The sequence below is a fragment of the Manis pentadactyla genome, chromosome 6 (assembly GCF_030020395.1).
Source record: "Manis pentadactyla isolate mManPen7 chromosome 6, mManPen7.hap1, whole genome shotgun sequence".
In the NCBI taxonomy this organism is placed as follows: Eukaryota; Metazoa; Chordata; class Mammalia; order Pholidota; family Manidae; genus Manis; species Manis pentadactyla.
The window spans coordinates 5,938,752-5,953,219 of record NC_080024.1 but is presented as its reverse complement, the minus strand read 5'-3'; the positions used below and the strand labels follow the sequence as shown (position 1 = coordinate 5,953,219).

Genomic DNA, 14,468 nt, shown 5'->3' with positions numbered 1-14,468 from the left:
TGATAGAACTGTTCTGTACCTGCACTGCCCAACGCGGTAGTCACTTGCCACATGTGGCTGTCAAACATTTGAAATGTGGGTAGTGCAACCAGGGAACTGAATTAATTTTAGTAACTTAAATATAAAATTAAATAGCCACACTTGGCTAGTGGCTGCCTTACTGACAGTGTAGCTGTATAGGATTCAGGCTTGGTCTGAGAGGTAGAGCTAGAGTCCTGATAACCCCTTTTCTGCTCCATGTCTCTCCTCTGTCACCCTGTCCCTCCTCCAGGTATCTGTGCTCCTAATGCCTTCCTTGGCCTCTTCTCCATTTGTAAACCTGTTCATGCACGTTGGTGCTTGGAAGGCTACCAGCCCACAGACCATCAAGATGGTCTCGGTCCTGGTCACCTGAGACACACCTCTCCCCTTAGAAGGGTAAAGGGCTCAAGAGCTGTCTCCAGGTGTAGCCAGGACAGGTGGGACAAGGACTTCTCTCCCCTCCCTGCAATGGGCTTGGGTGGGCGTGGAAAAGCCCCAAGGGGTGGTGGGATGGTAGCAGCTAAGGAGGGAGGTGAGGAAGCCAAGCGGGACCCTGGCGGGGAGGACGCTGGGACCGTTGGCGAGCAGCCTTGCCTCTGGAAGCACCCTGGGACTAAGAGAAAGGACAGAGGAGATTGTGAGGTCCCCAGACAACTGTTCCGAAGACGAGGCAAGATCGCTGCTGGAGGCTTGATGTTGGATCCAGGCTCTCACTCAATTTTTGTAGCCCTAGAACATACTGAAAGTCTGACATATATTTTGAATACAGATAGTTTCCATACTCTGTTGTATTTAAAACTTTTGGTTACAAGGAACTTGAGCTAGCATGACCTAAAAGGGTTGATTTAAGGAAACAGGATTGCCACACAGAACCTGAATGACGGGAGTGGCTAGGTGCTTGGGAAGGTGAGAAACTGGCTGGAACATGTGGGGACTCGTGATGTCTTCTCTGTCTCCCTTCTGTCTCCACCGCTCCCCACACACCTGCTTTCTTCTTCCTCTGCGTAGATGCACTTGTGTTGTATTGCTCAGATCTCCTGTGTCCCAGCCTAGACCTGGAGACGGGGGAGCAGCTCTTTTGGCCCTAACTCCAAATCCCAAGAAAGGGGTTCCTGTCAATCCTGGATTAACTTCCTGCCTCCAGGCCCTTCATCTGTGGACACTTCTGCAGCATTGGTTATACGAACAGGCTCGTGTCCATCCAAGAGCATAGATGAGGCTGGGGGGCAGGGCAAGTCTCTCCGGGCTCCCATCAAATGCGTTGTCTCCAGCAGGGCCCCACGCTGATGGGCCGTTCACAGCCTCATCTGCAGTAGAGTGAGTTGCTGGTGAGGATACTTCTGTTCCTCAATGTAAAAGCTCTTTATTGTGTGGCTTTGGCAGTTACCTTGGGCTTCCAGTAATTCACAAAGATCTCAATGAGCAGAGCAACTCATTGCATGTAACACAATTGAAGCCAATTGCTTCCGGGCAGTAGAATCTTGGTCACAATCCATCTTCCTCTGGAGCAGTCATAAAAATGTGCTTACCAGGTGACTAGTTCCTCCTCCTATTGTATTTTTAGAAGCTGTCAGAGAAAAGTATATTGCTATTATCATTTTGTCAAGTGGAAATGTGATCTGCTACAAAAAAGTGTGTTTAGAATTGATTCTGCATTTTCGCCATCTGTCAAGTAAGCTCATCGGTGGAGAAGGCCTTGAGAATGGCCATGACATCTATGTACACTTATGCCCACCTTCTGGAAGCATGCTTACTTTACGAAAATCTCTGAGAATGGATAAGGATGAAAACAGTTTATAAGAAGACCAACTAATGTATTCATTTAAATGTTTATTCTTCCATCATTCAATGGATATTTGCTGAATGCCCTTATGTTCCAGGAACAGACAATATAAGATAAACAGAGCCAGCTGGAAGCAAACCCTAATAGATTTCCTGTTCATATACCTTTATCTGACCCAGTCTGTACATGGTATCCTTGTGACAGGGTCACTATGTATGGTTGCCCAGGCTGTGTCCTGCACAAGTATGCTAGGGGTCAGAGGTCCACATCTGCTGGGGGGAGGGGGAGGGTTGCCTTTTCTAGCATGTCAGTGATTAGGGTGACTACATATTTTATTGTGAGACCTGGGGCACTGATTAAGAGTGACAGAGACACAATCCTGTGGGGGCTTAGGCAACAGGTGTAAATGGGGATGTCTTGGGCAAGCCAGGACGTTTGGTCCTCACTGGTGGTGGCTCTATGTTATTCCATTACTCCTTTACTCTCAGAAAAAAGGGGAGCTCTGCCCCTCTGGCCTGTTTCAGGGGCCAAACATGCCTCTCAGTTACTGTCCAGCCTTCTGAGACAGAACTCTCTGTTCTCTTTCTCCACTGGCCATGGCCCCCTTGACTTCTTAGCACCCTCTGATCTTGTCCAAATACTGATGGGAGAAAGAACAGGGAGATGCAAGTGGGTGGGACATGGAGGAAGAACTGGGAGCAGGTGAGCAGTGCCTCACGGGGAGAGCTGCTGGCGCCACATGGCCTTTCATCTCTTTGGAGACCATGCCCCTCAGGATGCAACACAGCCCTTGACAGAGGAACCAGATAGTCAAGGCATATGTTAGTAGATTTTTTTCCCCACACTTTTGCTTCTTTTCTGTTGCCACTGCCTTTGCTGCTCCTTGATTTGCATGTATGGCACCAGCAGAACCTGAAAGCCATTGACAGAGCATGTGCCACGTGCCAGACTCCGCTGGATGCTTTGCATCATACCCACGCCTCTTAGCAGACCTGGCAGGAGAGCGATTGCGCTGGGATAAAAGGTGCTCCTTTGGTCCTCGCTGCAACCTCCCAGGTATTGTCCTTGGCCATTCTCAAGAGATTGCAAACAACGGGAGGGCAGGAATCCCATCCCACTAATTTCTGGATGTCATGGAGCTCAGCTCAGGTCTGGCTCAGAACAGATTTCAATCCCTGTTTGTTGAATAGTATCCTGGGAAGGAGAAAGAGAAGAGGCTTACCACTTACTGCCCATCTTCATCCACTTCTGATTGTCTATCATGCATATGTGTCACTGAACAGTTAAATTTCATTCTGTTGCACTTTTAATGGGAAGAAATAGTGTTCATTTACCGCACAGTTTGTCCTTGGCTAGCCCATATTATCGAAAGTCTCCCAAACAGCTGACGTCCAGTGTGGAAAGGAAGCTCTGGGATGCTTTGGGCCCCCGCCGGGGCTGCCTCTCTCCCAAGAGTACCGTCCATGGGAAGGAGGGTGCACTGCACTTCAGAAGAGTGTTGACTTGCTGTGCAAATGGGCAGGGCTGGTACCACAGCATGGAGACCCAGCCCAGGGCTCCTGCATGTTATGAATCATGGAGGAAACGAATAGTCTCCAGGTTTCTGAGACTCGATCCCGCAGTAACCTCATGGCTACCCATGCAGAGGACAGACTCTGGGAGGGCAGGTCTGCTCTCTTCATATCCTGATCTCCATACAGAGTCAGCCTTTGGGTGGACGGACAGTAAACAACAGGGATAAAACACCAAGATAGATTTTAAACAACCGAGATGATGAAAATAGTCTGAAAATAAGATTTGATAGTCAAGCCTCTTTTGTGTTTAAGCTAATAACATGTGGTTCATTCTCACAATGTGGTGGACTATTCAGTGGGTTTAATGAAATCCGTTCCTTCCTGTGGATATCATTCGCTCAGGGAAAGTGTGTGCAAGTGTGGCTACGCCCGGAGCCAGCACATAGAAGGCACCCAGACCAGCCACAGCGAGAAATGGAATTACAAGAAGCACACCAAGGAGTTTCCAACCGATGCCTTTGGGGATATTCAGTTTGAGACTCTGGGGAAGAAAGGGAAGGTGAGCAATGGTCTTCTACTTCAACTGGCTGAGTCATGTACCTGCCCAGCTTGGGTTACCTTGAGCCGTCCAATGGCGTGGAGGTGGGAGAAATGGGCAGTCAATCCAAAACCTATTGCAGAGTAAGATAAACCTTGTAAAAGTAAAAAAGCTGTGATTAGGTATGTGCAAATGGAAAACTGGACTGATGGTGACTGGCTGATCACCCAGAGGCCTTTCTCCACCCACACTGTGGGCAGTCAGGTAACATCCACACCGACCTTCACCGGTAGGAAAGGCCCATAAACACTTCTGTGAAATGTCCAGCTAGTCTGGTGTATGGCATTCCTGAGAATATATACGTGGCTCTGAATAAGGTGACATTTCTCTGTGTGCACCCACACTGCACGTCCTTACATGGGGTCTTGCAACGCTTAATGATTGGGAAGTGCGTGTCCTTAAATCCTCTTGTGTCTCAAGGGCAGAGTCACAGGCAGCGGGGAGTGTGGGCCTCATCTCCTCGAGTCCCTGAGCCCCTGGGGTTGCAGCCCTGGAAGCTGGCCGCTCCTGCACTGCTGTCTCCCCATGGCCTCTGCCCCGGGGTGGGCAGCCATCTCGTGCCCCCCAGAGCCCTCCGCTCCTCGGCCTTGTCCCTCACTCTGAGTCAGCCCTAGGCTGGAGGACTCCGCAGCGTGTGACACTTGTCCGGCAGCACCTTACAGTTGGCTTACTGCTTTTAGGATAACCTCCCACGCTCTCGAGGAGGCTTGGGTGGCCCTCAGGGGCACCCACACCCCCGGCCCACTGCTTTCCCCCCATGCCCACAGGGGGACCCTCCCGAGCTGCAATCCTGCTTCCCTCGCCCCCTCCCGCGGGAGCAGGCCAGCCGGGAAGGTCGGGACATGTGCCGCGCCGGACGCTTTCCCTCTTCCCCACAGTATATCCGACTGTCCTGTGACACGGACGCGGAAACCCTGTACGAGCTGCTGACCCAGCACTGGCACCTGAAGACGCCCAACCTGGTCATCTCCGTGACCGGCTGCGCCAGAAACTTCGCCCTGAAGCCGCGCATGCGCAAGATCTTCAGCCGCCTGATTTACATCGCGCAGTCCAAAGGTGCGGACTGTCCCTGCCGTCCCCAGCGTCCCTGGGGGTCCAGGGAGTTTGCCGACGGTCCCTGCGGAATATGGGGTGAAATTACCGAGTGGAGACACATAGGAACAAAAGGACTTTCTGGAGGTTGAGGGTGAGGGCTGTCTTGGGACTCCTGAGGCTTCCATGGCCGGAGCTGATACAGAGAGGCTGGCGACCGTCCCTCAGGCTTGTGCCTGCTTGGGTAGCGTATCAGACCAGGGTCACGTCCAATTTAGATTTTATTATTATAAAATATAAAAATATATATATATATTATATCTATAATTATAGACATATATTATATATATCATATATAAATATTGTATTATATATATTATATATAAATGTGCTATTATAATACTATGTAATGCTAGTATTTTGTAGGTTTTATTTACTTCAATTTTGAAAGCAAAACCCCAAATAAAAACTGCAAAACCCCTGACACTGTGAAGGTCCTGGACTATAAACCTTAAAATGCCAATGGGGAAAATTGTGTAATTATAAAGTGAAGTTAAATTATAGGCACCAGGGTCATGCAGGGAAGGTCACCCCAATCCACCGAGGTAGGGGTCTGGGAGCAGAGCGCTCTGCTGGCCATAGCGGGGTGCTGTCTAACTTCCTCAAAGGCCCAGGCCAGGTATTTATTATCCAAGCAAGATTTACCTGAGAGGCTGGTTAAGGTTGCAGATTCCGTGACCCCACTTTCTGGACAGCCTGATGATGTAGATCTAGAGGGGTCCCAGAAACTGTATTTTGTTTTAAACCAGGATCTCTTAGAAACACTGAGATCTTCTTCCTCTCCATCCGGTTGTAGGTGAGGCTCATTCAGAGTGTGGCTGGCAGTGCTGTGTCCTGGTGCTCATGGGGTTGGGGCGTCTTTAGGGGTCTGTGCTCACAGGATGGAAGTTTACTCTGAGCCAGCTGAGTGTTTGCTCTTCCTCCTTGTTGGCAGGTGCTTGGATCCTCACTGGGGGTACCCACTATGGCCTGATGAAGTACATCGGGGAGGTGGTGAGAGATAACACCATCAGCAGGAATTCGGAGGAGAACATCGTGGCCATCGGCATAGCAGCCTGGGGCATGGTCTCCAACCGGGACACACTCATCAGGAATTGTGATGCTGAGGTAGGGCAGGGTGGGAGGGCTGCAGGTCACATGGGAGAAAGACCATGACCTGGGGCTCTGGCCTGAACACAGGCGTGCTGTGGAGCCGGCTCATGGGGAAGTCCGCCTTAGAAGGAGCATCTTCATGGCTGATAATTAGAAACAAGGATGACATAATCAAAGAACTGGGAAGGAGTTACCAATGGATGTGTTTTCACTAAAATTCATCCCTAGCAGTATCATGGTGGAGTCAGGCTCTCCATTCTTTTTTTTTTTTGAGAGGGCATCTCTCATATTTATTGATCAAATGGTTGTTAACAACAATAAAATTCTGTATAGGGGACTCAATGCACAATCATTAATCAACCCCAGGCCTAATTCTCAACAGTCTCCAATCTTCTGAAGCATAATGAACAAGTTCTTACATGGTGAACGAGTACTTACATAGTGAATAAGTTCTTACATGGTGAACAGTGCAAGGGCAGTCATATCACAGAAACTTTCAGTTTTGATCATGCATCATGAACTAAAACAATCAGGTCAAATATGATTATTCGTTTGATTTTTATACTTGATTTATATGTGGATCCCACATTTCTCCCTTATTATTATTATTATTATTAATAAAATGCTGAAGTGGTAGGTAGATGCAAGATAAAGGTAGAAAACATAATTTAGTGCTGTAAGAGGGCAAATGTAGATGATCAGGTGTGTGCCTATAGACTAATTATTAATCCAAGCTAGACAAGGGCAACAAAACATCCACGGATGCAGAAGATTTGTCTCAAAATGGGGGGGGGTGAGGTTCTAAGCCTCACCTCTGTTGATCCCCAATTTCTCACCTGATGGCCCCCCTGCGACTGTGCCTGTCTTAGGTTGTTCCTCCCTTGAGGAATCTTACCCGTCTCTGGCTAACCAGTCATCTTCCGGGGCCATACAGGGAAATGAAAAGTTGGTAAGTGAGCGAGAAGAAATATTCTTTGAAAAGGTTAGCTTTTTACTTCTTTGCATATTTATGCCCTGTGGCTTCTATGCCCAGCATTTGTCTTGAGGTATCTTTACCACTTGGAAGAATTATCATACTTGGTAATTTCTATATGAGGCACGAATTCTACTAAAGGGTTGTAATTAGGAAGGAAGAATAAAAGCTATAGAAGTAGCAGGCGGAAGAAAACATGGGAAGATTGATTATTTCTTTGACATATCTTCTTGTAGAGTAACATAAGCATGTATAGGTTTTAAACTACTAATTAAATTGCATGCACACATTAACATAATATGAATACAGCTACATAACAAAAGCAGACCTACAATTACCAGCCATATCCAGTGAAACCAAGAAAACCAGTTAGGCACCCTAGGCATTTGTGAAAACTTATCAATGATATGATGGATATTGTCTAACTGAATTTGAATAGTTTGAGAAAAATCAGACAAATTAAAACAACACATTCCTGGGAACTGTTCACATCCCATATGTTCTTTTAACCGTAGATAGTCTATAGTCGCATGATTTTGGAGCGCAGCAACTTGCACTTCTCCTAATTCTTGGTTGAGTTCCAACAGTATAGATCCAGTCAAATTTGTTGTTTTACTGTATGCACAGGCCAGCTTAGATATCTCCTTCTTCATTCCAATGACAAGTCCATGAAACCGTGGGATGAATGCAGCTACAACTGCAACAGCGCCAGGATCTTTGTTGAAGTTTTTTGATGATCATCTTCTGGAATGACTCTTCCAGAGGATGTTGATGTTGGAAGTTCTTCATATCGTATCTTAATTCGTTTTAAGGGTAGCCAAATTAGGCTGTGATCTTCTGTATAAACACAAACAAACCCTTTGCCCACACTTTGATATGACCTTTATACCATTGTGAAGAACTTCTTGGAGGTCACCACACAGGAACTGCTTTTTTTTTTAAGAGAAAGGAATATTATCAGAAAAATGTACTTCCATAGCTGGTCATCTGACACCCTTTAAATGATGAAAATTAAGGATTTGTAAAGCATGCATTAATCATTGATTTGCAGTTAGTTTTATCCTATCAGGGAGTAATCCCCCTTTTCTTTCACTCTATCTTTTTTTTTGTTATCATTAATCTACAATTACATGAAGAACATTATGTTTACTAGGCTCTCCCCTATACCAGGTCCCCCCACCCAAACCCCATTACAGTCACTGTCCATCAGCATAGCAAAATGTTGTAGAATCACTACTTGTCTTCTCTGTGTTGTACAGCCCTCCCCTTTCTCCCACCCCCCATTATGCGTGCTAATCATAATACCCTCTTTCTTCTTCCCCCCACTTATCCCTCCCTACCCACCCATCTTCCCCAGTCCCTTTCCCTTTGGTACCTGTTAGTCCATTCTTGGGTTCTGTGATTCTGCTGCTGTTTTGTTCCTTCAGTTTTTCCCTTGTTCTTATACTCCACAGATGAGTGAAATCATTTGGTATTTCTCTTTCTCTGCTTGGCTTATTTCACTGAGCATAATACCCTCTAGCTCCATCCATGTTGTTGCAAATGGTAGGATTTGTTTTCTTCTTATGGCTGAATAACATTCCATTGTGTATATGTACCACATCTTCTTTATCCATTCATCTACTGATGGACACTTAGGTTGCTTCCAATTCTTGGCTATTGTAAATAGTGCTGCAATAAACATGGGGGTGCATCTGTCTTTTTCAAACTTGAGTGCTGCATTCTTAGGGTAAATTCCTAGGAGTGGAATTCCTGGGTCAAATGGTATTTCTATTTTGAGCATTTAGAGGAACCTCCATACTGCTTTCCACAATGGTTGAACTAATTTACATTCCCACCAGCAGTGTAGGAGTGTTCCCCTTTCCCCACAACCTCACCAACATTTCAACATTTGTTGTTGTTTGTCTTTTGGATGGTAGCCATCCTTACTGGTGTGAGGTGATACCTCATTGTGGTTTTAATTTGCATTTCTCTGATAATTAGCGATGTGGAGCATCTTTTCATGTGTCTGTTGGCCATCTGAATTTCTTTTTTGGAGAACTGTCTGTTCAATTCCTCTGCCCATTTTTTAATTGGATTATTTGTTTTTTGTTTGTTGAGGTGGGTGAGCTCTTTATATATTTTGGACGTTGAGCCTGTATCGGATCTGTCATTTACAAATATATTCTCCCATACTGTAGGATACCTTTTTGTTCTATTGATGGTGTCTTTTGCTGTACAGAAGCTTTTCAGCTTAATATAGTCCCACTTGTTCATTTTTGCTTTTGTTTTCCTTGCCCGGGGAGATGTGTTCAAGAAGAGGTCACTCATGTTTATGTCTAAGAGATTTTTGCCTATGTTTTTTTCTAAGAGTTTTATGGTCTCATGACTTACATTCACGTCCCTCATCTATTTTTATTTTACTTTTATGTATGGGGTTAGACAATGGTCCAGTTTCATTCTCTTACATGTAGCTGTCCAGTTTTGCCAGCACCATCTGTTGAAGAGACTGTCATTTCCCCATTGTATGTCCATGGCTCCTTTATCAAATATTAATTGACCATATATGTTTGGGTTAATGTCTGGAGTCTCTAATCTGTTCCACTGGTCTGTGGCTCTGTTCTTGTGCCAGTACCAAATTGTCTTGATTACTGTGGCTTTGTAGTAGAGCTTGAAGTTGGGGAGTGAGATCCTCCCCCACTTTATTCTTCTTTCTCAGGATTGCTTTGGCTATTCGGGGTCTTTGGTGTTTCCATATGAATTTTTGAATTATTTGTTCCAGTTCATTGAAGAATGGTGCTGGTAATTTGATAGGGATTGCATCAAATCTGTATATTGCTTTGGGCAGGATGGCCATTTTGACAATATTAATTCTTCCTAGCCACGAGCATGGGATGAGTTTCCATTTGTTAGTGTCCCCTTTAATTTCTCTTAAGAGTGACTTGTAGTTTTCAGTGTATAGGTCTTTCACTTCTTTGGTTAGGTTTATTCCTAGGTATTTTATTCTTTTTGATGCAATTGTGAATGGAGTTGTTTTCCTGATTTCTCCTTCTATTGGTTCATTGTTAGTGTATAGGAAAGCCACAGATTTCTGTGTGTTAATTTTGTATCTTGCAACTTTGCTGTATTCCGATATCAGTTCTAGTAGTTTTGGGGTGGAGTCTTTAGGGTTTTTTATGTACAATATCATGTCATCTGCAAATAGTGACAGTTTAACTTCTTCTTTACCAATCTGGATTCCTTGTATTTCTTTGTTTTGTCTGATTGCCATGGCTAGGACCTCCAGTACTATGTTAAATAACAGTGGAGAGAGTGGGCATCCCTGTCTAGTTCCCGATCTCAGAGGAAAAGCTTTCAGCTTCTTGCTGTTCAGTATGATGTTGGCTGTGGGTTTATCATAAATGGCCTTTATTATGTTGAGGTACTTGCCCTCTATACCCATTTTGCTGAGAGTTTTTATCATAAATGGATGTTGAATTTTGTTGAATGCTTTTTCAGCATCTATGGAGATGATCATGTGGTTTTTGTCCTTCTTTTTGTTGATGTGGTGGATGATGTTGATGGATTTTCGAATATTGTACCATCCTTGCATCCCTGGGATGAATCCCACTTGGTCATGGTGTATGATCCTTTTGATATATTTTTGAATTCGGTTTGCTAATATTTTATTGAGTATTTTTGCATCTACGTTCATCAGGAATATTGGTCTGTAATTTTCTTTTTTGGTGGGGTCTTTGCCTGGTTTTGGTATTAGGGTGATGTTGGCTTCATAGAATGAGTTTGGGAGTATTCCCTCCTCTTTTATTTTTTGGAAAACTTTAAAGAGAATAGGTATTATGTCTTCTCTGTGTGTCTGATAAAATTCTGAGGTAAATCCGTCTGGCCCGGGGGTTTTGCTCTTGGGTAGTTTTTTGATTACTGTTTCAATTTCTTTGCTCGTAATTGGTTTGTTTAACTTTTGTGTTTCTTCCTTGGTCAGTCTTGGAAGGTTGTATTTTTCTAGGAAGTTGTCCATTTCTTCTAGGTTTTCCAGCTTGTTATCATATAGGTTTTCATAGTAGTCTTTAATAATTCTTTGTATTTCTGTGGAGTCTGTCATGATTTTTTCATTCTCATTTCTGATTCTGTTGATGTGTGTTGATTTTCTTTTTCTCTTAATAAGTTTGGCTAGAGGCTTATCTATTTTGTTTATTTTCTCAAAGAACCAGCTCTTGGTTTCATTGATTTTTGCTATTGTTTTATTCTTCTCAATTTTGTTTATTTCTTTTCTGATCTTTATTATGTCCCTCCTTCTGCTGACTTTAGGCCTCATTTGTTCTTCTTTTTCCAGTTTCGATAATTGTGACATTAGACCATTCATTTGGGATTGTTCTTCCTTCTTTAAGTGTGCCTTGATCGCTATATACTTTCTTCTTAAGACTGCTTTCGCTGCGTCCCACAGAAGTTGGGGCTTTGTGTTGTTGTCATGTGTTTCCATATATTCCTTGATCTCTATTTTAATTTGTTCACTGATCCATTGATTATTTAGGAGCATGTTGTTAAGCCTCCATGTGTTTGTGAGCCTTTTTGTTTTCTTTGTAGAATTTATTTCTAGTTTTATACCTTTGTGGTCTGAAAAGTTGGTTAGTAGAGTTTCAATATTTTGGAATTTACTGAGGCTCTTTTTGTGGGCTATTATGTGGTCTATTCTGGAGAATGCTCCATGTGCACTTGAGAAGAATGTATATCCTGTTGCTTTTGGATGTAGAGTTCTATAGATGTCTATTAGGTCCATCTGTTCTACTGTGTTGTTCAGTGCCTCCGTGTCCTTACTTATTTTCTGCCCGGTGGATCTATCTTTTGGGGTGAGTGGTGTGTTGAAGTCTCCTAGAATGAATGCATTGCAGTCTATTTCCCCCTTTAGTTCTGTTAGTATTTGTTTCACATATGCTGTTGCTCCTGTGTTGGGTGCATATGTATTTAGAATGGTTATATCCTCTTGTTGGACTGAGCCCTTTATCATTATGTAGTGTCCTTCTTTATCTCTCATTAATTTCTTTGTTTTGAAGTCTATTTTGTCTGATATTAGTACTGCAACCCCTGCTTTCTTCTCTCTGTTGTTTGCCTGAAATATGTTTTTCCATCCCTTGACTTTTAGTCTGTGCATGTCTTTGGGTTTGAGGTGAGTTTCTTGTAAGCAGCATATAGATGGGTCTTGCTTTATTATCCATTCTATTACTCTGTGTCTTTTGATTGGTGCATTAAGTCCATTTACATTTTGGGTGACTATTGAAAGACATGTACTTATTGCCATTGCAGGCTTTAAATTCGTGGTTACCAAAGGTTCAAGGTTAGCCTCTTTAGTATCTTACTGCCTAACTTAGCTCGCTTATTGAGCTGTTATATACACTGTCTGGAGATTCTTTTCTTCTCTCCCTTCTTATTCCTCCTCTTCCATTCTTCATATGTTGGGTGTTTTGTTCTGTGCTCTTTCTAGGAGTGCTCCCATCTAGAGCAGTCCCTGTAAGATGCCCTGTAGAGGTGGTTTGTGGGAGGCAAATTCCCTCAGCTTTTGCTTGTCTGGGAATTGTTTAATCCCACTGTCATATTTGAATGATAGTCATGCTGGATACAGTATCCTTGGTTCAAGGCCCTTCTGTTTCATTGTATTAAATATATCATGCCATTCTCTTCTGGCCTGTAAGGTTTCTGTTGAGAAGTCTGATGATAGCCTGATGGGTTTTCCTTTATAGGTGACCTTTTTCTCTCTAGCTGCCTTTAAAACTCTTTCCTTGTCCTTGATCTTTGCCATTTTAATTATTATGTGTCTTGGTGTTATCCTCCTTGGAGCCTTTCTTTTGGGAGTTCTGTGTATTTCCATGGTCTGTTCGATTATTTCCTCCCCCAGTTTGTGGAAGTTTTCAGCAATTATTTCTTCAAAGACACTTTCTATCCCTTTCTCTCTCTCTTCTTCTTCTGGTACCCCTATAATACAGATATTGTTCCTTTTGGATTGGTCACACAGTTCTCTTAATATTGTTTCATTCCTGGAGATCCTTTTGTCTCTCTCTATGTCAGCTTCTATGCGTTCCTGTTCTCTGGTTTCAATTCCATCAATGGCCTCTTGCATCCTATCCATCCTGCTTATAAACCCTTCCAGAGTTTGTTTCATTTCTGCGATCTCCTTTCTGGCATCTGTGATCTCCCTCCGGACTTCATCCCATTTCTCTTGCATATTTCTCTGCATCTCTGTCAGCATGTTTATGATTCTTATTTTGAATTCTTTGTCAGGAAGACTGGTTAGGTCTGTCTCCTTCTCTGGTGTTGTCTCTGTGATCTTTGTCTGCCTGTAGCTTTGCCTTTTCATGGTGATAGGAATAGTTTGCAGAGCTGGGACGAGTGACGGCTGGAAGGACTTCCCTTCTTGTTGGTTTGTGGCCCTCCTCTCCTGGGAGAACAGCGGCTTCTAGTGGCTTGTGCTGCGCAGCTGCGCGCAGACAGGGTTTCTGCTTCCTGCCCGGCTGCTATGGAGTTTATCTCCGCTTTGCTGTGGGCGTGGCCTGGCTCGGGCAGCTGCTCCAAAGTGGTGGAGTCGCATTGGGGGGGGAGCTGCTGGGAGGCTATTTATCTCTGTGAGGGACCTCCGTGCTCCCTGCTGCCCAGGGGGTTAGCGTGCCCAGAGTTCCCCAGATTCCCTGCTGCTGGAGTAAGTGTCCCAGGATGCTTCCGTCTGGTTTTGGGGTACCTGTCCCTTTAAGACTTCTAAAAAGCACTTGCTTTTCTTTGTCCCTGGGGTGCTGGCTGTGGGGACCCGCTCACCGGTCCTGCTACCCTGTTTCCCTAGTATCCAGGGCCCTCCCGCACACGCACTGTGTCTGCGCTCTGGCCCGGATGGCTGGGGCTGGGTGCTCGGCAGTCCTGGGCTCCGTCTCCCTCCCGCTCTGCCTGCTCTCCTCCCGCCGGGAGCTGGGGGGAGGGGCGCTCGGCTCCCGCGGGCCTGGGGCTTGTATCTCACCCCCTTTGTGAGGTGCTGGGTTCTCACAGGTGTGGATGTGGTCTGGCTGTTGTCCTGTGTATTCTGGTCTCTCTTCTAGGAAGAGTTGTCTTTGTTATATTTTCATAAATATATGTGGTTTTGGGAGGAGATTTCCACTGCTCTACTCATGCTGCCATCTTGGATCTCTCCATTCTTTATAACCGTGACCCGAGTCTGTCCCCAGGGGCCTCAAGCCTCGGCTACTGTATTTTTATTGCCTGGCCACACTCTCAGGAATCAGAATCTAAATCAAAGCAGAGGTCCCTGGTTAATTTGGCATTCAGGGGGCTGTGAACCTCCCCCCAACCTCCAGAGTTTCCCGTGAGCCCATGTAAAAAGTAATCAACGCACATTTCATGTTTGAAATGTAGTAGACATAGGGGATTTTGCATCAAGTGTAA

At 44.7% G+C, this 14,468-nt stretch overlaps 1 protein-coding gene across 4 annotated transcripts in view; it reads left to right on the top strand.

Annotated features, from left to right (window-relative positions):
• TRPM8 (transient receptor potential cation channel subfamily M member 8) overlaps positions 1–14,468 on the top strand; it is a 134,663-nt gene that overhangs the window by 50,400 nt on the left and 69,795 nt on the right. For all 4 annotated transcript variants that reach the window (XR_008998131.1, XR_005033032.2, XR_005033033.2 and 1 more), the window contains exons 4-6: positions 3,721–3,877; positions 4,795–4,972; positions 5,943–6,115. Coding sequence is in view for 1 of the 4 variants with exons in the window: in XM_036927211.2 (XP_036783106.1) it covers positions 3,721–3,877; positions 4,795–4,972; positions 5,943–6,115 (508 nt within the window). In the remaining 3 variants the exon portion in view is untranslated. The remainder of the gene's footprint in view (positions 1–3,720; positions 3,878–4,794; positions 4,973–5,942; positions 6,116–14,468) is intronic.